General features: G+C 61.6%; 1 protein-coding gene across 5 annotated transcripts in view; it reads right to left on the bottom strand.

Annotated features, from left to right (window-relative positions):
- Window positions 1-430: 430 nt before the first annotated feature.
- FLOT2 (flotillin 2) overlaps window positions 431-4,522 on the bottom strand; it is an 18,309-nt gene continuing 14,217 nt past the window's right edge. For all 5 annotated transcript variants that reach the window (XM_030888190.2, XM_045299555.1, XM_004706914.2 and 2 more), the window contains 8 exons: window positions 3,804-3,927; window positions 3,415-3,533; window positions 3,204-3,317; window positions 2,984-3,103; window positions 2,677-2,891; window positions 2,204-2,387; window positions 1,714-1,863; window positions 431-1,603 (listed from right to left, as the gene is read on the bottom strand). In XM_030888190.2, the coding sequence (XP_030744050.1) occupies window positions 1,565-1,603; window positions 1,714-1,863; window positions 2,204-2,387; window positions 2,677-2,891; window positions 2,984-3,103; window positions 3,204-3,317; window positions 3,415-3,533; window positions 3,804-3,927 (1,065 nt within the window). In that variant the 3' untranslated portion in view covers window positions 431-1,564. The remainder of the gene's footprint in view (window positions 1,604-1,713; window positions 1,864-2,203; window positions 2,388-2,676; window positions 2,892-2,983; window positions 3,104-3,203; window positions 3,318-3,414; window positions 3,534-3,803; window positions 3,928-4,522) is intronic.

The raw sequence follows: 4,522 nt of genomic DNA, 5'->3' as shown, positions 1-4,522 counted from the left end.
CCACCTTTGGCCTGCAGTGACAGCAGGTTTTCCAAGGCTCAGGTCTGGCCTTGGCACTGTGGCTGACAGCAGTGCTGGCCTGCTGTGGAGGAAGCCCCGGTGGCACAGTGGTCACAGCGCGTCGGCTACTGCCTGAAAGGTCAGTGGTTTGAACTCGCCACTTGTTCCCTAAAAGAGCGGCAGTCTGATTCTGTAAAGTTATCTAGCTTTGGAGACACTCTGGGGGAGGCTCTACGCTGTACTATCTTTTTGGTAAGCTGCCACGCCTGGACAGCAAGGAGTGGTGCGGTGAGGCATGGCCAGTGTGCCAACACCACCCTCCTGTGGCTAGTGTGGGGAAGAACAGGCAGCAGTCGGGCCTGAAGCTGAGTGGTGCACGTGTGGTCTCTTGTAGTCAGTCTCTGCTCTCACAAAAGACATAATGCAAGAGTGGGCCTAAGAGATCTTTATTATACCAGAAGAGACAGGCAGTGGGGCAGTGCAGTATCCAAGCCCCAGAGCAGACATGCAGCATCCACATGCAGGAAGGGCTACACAGGCCGAGGACCGGAGGACACTGACAACACCCCTGCAGGGATTCCAGGGCCCTGGGCTCTTCTCTCTCCACTGGAGCAAGGAGACAGGGGACTGGCAGCTTCCCCATTGCTCAAGCTGACTGCTTGGTTGGAAAGAAAGACTGCCCAGGGGCTATGGGGCTGGGTCAGCCTGCAGCACACAAGCTTGCCCGCTGGATGGGCCTGGGCCCCAGGGCAATGCAGTCCTAACCAGAGGCCCAGAAGCGGGGCCACTTACTTTCCTGACCCACTGGTCTAGATCCTCATCTCAGAAAGGCTCAGCCGAGATTGGGAATAAACCTCTTCCCACCTAGCAGGGACGTGCCCGTGAAGGAGGCTTCCCTGAGCACAAGCAGGGGCTTCCTAAGGCAACAGTAAACCCAGGGAGCTGCTAGAGGCAGGCCTGGCCTCTGGCCCCAGTGATGGGCTATGAGATCGGGCCTGGGGCTGGGGGAAGGACAAATGAAAGGCCAAGGGTCCTGCGCCTGGAAGGCCTAAAGGGACAGGGGGTGAGGCCTGGGCTTCCCTAGGAGCAGGGCTTTGAGTTGGGAAGGCCAGGCCAGGAACAAGGAGAGTGGCCGTCCTACCCAGAATCCCTGCACCCATGCTGAGCTGTGGTCAGGATCACAGGGCGGAAGTTCAAGGCACCAGGATTCCGAGGAGCAGCAGCCCCCCGCCCCCCACCCCGAGCAGACGATGACTATGAGAAACATCTTCAGCTTAAATGATGTGTGGAGGGGGGCAGGAGGGAAGGGAGGAGGAGAGAAAAAGACAGACAGAAGAAGAGAAACACAGGGGCACGTGGGTGAGTGTGGCAGTGAATGTTGAGTAATCTGGGGCTGGGGGCAGGAAGAGGAAACAGACAGAGATGGCCTGAACACGCAGCACTTCTGGTTCCTACAAAATAAGGCACCAGAGTCAGTACGTTCCTATTGTCCCTGTGGTGTCAATTAAACCAGGTGCTGGAGGGAGGGGCGGGCAGTTGCCGCCAGGCAAGGGCCTGCTGGGTCTCACATCTGCACACCGGTGGCTTTCTTGACCAGGGGTATCTGCAAGGATGGGAGATCCCAGTGAGGTCTTGGCTCTGGACTCCAGGCCCATCCTGCCGGGGTGAGTCCCCCGGGCGACCCCGGCCAGCCCTTCACCCCAAAGTACTTACCTTTGAGAGGTCCACTCCTGTGAGGGCGTGCACAGAGGCGGGCAGTTCGGCCAGCAGCCGGGTCACTTCTGAGGTGACCTTGCTGTTGTCTCCACTGAGGACCACAATCTCATCAACTTTGGTCAGTGGGGAGGCGATTTTGGCGGCAATCTAGAAAGCAGGCAGGAGGAGAGCTTGGTTAGCTCTGACTCCCACCAGGGGCAGGTCAAACATCTCTCCCTCCCTTCTCCATCTCACCAGACCCCAAAGCAGCCTGGGCTGGTCTTTATTGGCAAGCCCGGGTACCAAGGAAGAGGCAGACAGGCACGCCCCCAGGGGGCCGGGGATGAGCCTCTGGCAGCTGTCCAGCTCTCGCCCCTGGCTAAGGACGCTGCTAACCAGTGTGCGGAACAAGAGCGCAGGCCCAGCTCCGAGAGCTAGGACAGGTGGGGCCCAGCCTGGCGGCCTCCCCGATGGATCCCACCAATTGGATCCCAGCCCAGGCCCTCACCTGAGGCAGGGTCTCCAGTACCAAGGCCATCTTGGCAGCATCCCCGTACTTCTGGTAGGCCTCGGCCTTGAGCTTCATTCGCTCCGCCTCCGCCTTGCCCATTGCCTCAATGACAGCCGCGTCTGCCTCCCCGATTTTGCGGATCTTCTCAGCCTCTGCCTGAGCCAACAGGACCTGCTTCACCCTAGGGGAGCCCAGGGGGCGGGGCGGGTCAATGGGAGGTGTAGGCAGTGGAGGACTTTTGAAGGGAACCTTTTGACTTTGGCCAAAGAGTGGCCACCAGGTACCAGCTTTGAGTGGTTGGGAGGACTGCCCAGAGGGCTCTGCGGGAAAGCAGTTCCTGTAGCTGGTAGTCTCCCACACTGCTAGGGGAAGGTGAGGTGGTCTCCCACACTGCTAGGGGGAAGGTGACCTCTAAGACAAGGCTGAGTGCCCCGCGGAGGGAGCCGTCCATGGGTCCAAGCGGCACTCACTTCTCGCCCTCAGCGATCTGTTGGATGCGGTGGGCCTCGGCCTCAGCCGGGCGGCGCACGGTGGCGATGAGCTCCTTGTCGGTGCGCAGGATCTCCTGCGCCTCCACCGCGATCTGCTTCTTGCGCTGCACCACCTCGATCTCGATTTCCTCCTGCCGGATCTTCTGCTGCTCGCGCGCCCCTTGCAGTTCATATGCCAGCTGGGCCTCGGCCGTCTGCGGGAGGTGCGTGGCCGGCACGTCAGAGGCTGGACCGCAAGTCTCTGGGGTCCCTGAGCCCGGCCCAGCTTGCCCAAGCGGCCTCTCACCTTGATGTTGACCTCCTCACTGAAGGCGGACTTCTGCAGTTCGAAGGCACGCTTGGAGTTGGCAATCTTGGTGTCTGCCATGAACTTCACGTCTAGCATCTCCTTCTTGCACTCTGCTTCCTGGGAGGGGGAGGAGCGAGTGCTGAGGGCTCACCGAGGCCACAGTCCCGCTGGCCCGGAGCTCCCTTGTCCCTTGGGGTGTGAAGACAAGCGCAGGTACCCGGATGCCCGCGTCCCGCTCAGCCTCCGCCACGCCGATGTCGGCGTCTCTCTGCACGACGGCAGTCTGTGTCTTTCCCAGGGAGCTCAGATAGTCCACTTTGTCGTAGACGTCCTGGGGAGGGAGGGCGGGTCAGCTGTCCGCTGGGGGTGCAGCCAAGCGCACAGACGCCCCTCCCACCAAGCGCAGGCTCCCAGGTGAAGCTCCGCACCTTGATGGTGAAGCTGAGGATCTCAATGCCCATACGGCCCACGTCGGGGGCCGCCACCTCCCGCACCAGCTTGGCAAACTGGTCTCGGTCCTGGTAGATCTGCTCCACGGTCAGGGTTCCTGGGGGCACAGGGATTGTGAGCTGGCTCCCGAGGCCCACACGGGGTGGGGGGCGGGGGATGGGAGGCGTGCATGTCAGGCTGGTGAGCAGAGGGCGGCGCGCAGGCCTGGTCAGGCCTCGGGGGTCTTGTCTGCAGTGTTACACACTCAGGCTCCTCTGAGCCCAGGCTGGGGGCCAGGGCAGCCCAGGCCACGCCAGGTTCCTGTGCCGACTGCGACTGGCATGTCCACACCAAGACCCCACGGGGTGCCGGGGCTTGGTGGGCTCACCGAGGATGGAGCGCAGGTGCCCCTCCAGCGTCTGCAGGACGACGTTCTTGATGTCCTGCACGTTCTTGCCCAGGAACTGCTCGCAGGCCACGGCCAAGAGCTCCTTCTCCGTCATGATCTTCACCTGTCGGTGGGCAGACATACCTGAGCCAGGCTGGCGGCAGGAAGCCAGAGACACCCACCCACCCCCACTACCCAGAGGTGTATGAGTGGTACCTCCAACCCCATTTCAGACCTGGAGGTCTCAGGGCGTGGGGACTGGAGTCGGTCTGAGCCCCGGGTATGGGGTGTGGGGCGCGGAGGCAGCAGTTTAAGGAATTGTCCAGATATGGCGCCCCTGCACCTCCACTGTCCGCTCTAGGTCCAGGCGGGGCCTCTCTCTTGGCTCACCCCCCACCCGCAGCCCACTGTTTCCCCACCAGCCAACCCCTTCCCTGCAGACACCATAGGGGTACCCCCATGTGGGAGGGAGACCCTCAGGCTCAAGGGGCAGAGGCTGCAAAAAGGAGAGTAAACAATAGGGGCACAGATAGACAGACAGACAGACTGGGAAAGAATCTAAACCTGGCAGGAGATGGTAGGGGCGCCCCTGAGTGTGGGCGTTCTCCCACCTGTCTTTCCATTCTCAGGCTCTCAGCCGCAGCTCCTTATGGGGAAACCTCACCCTCCCTGGCCTGAGGACAGGGCAGTAGAGAGCAGGGCAGGAAGGCCCTACCCAC

This window comes from Echinops telfairi, unplaced genomic scaffold (assembly GCF_000313985.2).
Source record: "Echinops telfairi isolate 266 unplaced genomic scaffold, ASM31398v2 ScPeMD7_7458;HRSCAF=8496, whole genome shotgun sequence".
Lineage (NCBI taxonomy): Eukaryota > Metazoa > Chordata > Mammalia > Afrosoricida > Tenrecidae > Echinops > Echinops telfairi.
Note: the sequence above shows the minus strand (reverse complement) of the source record. Positions and strands in the feature narration are given on the sequence as shown.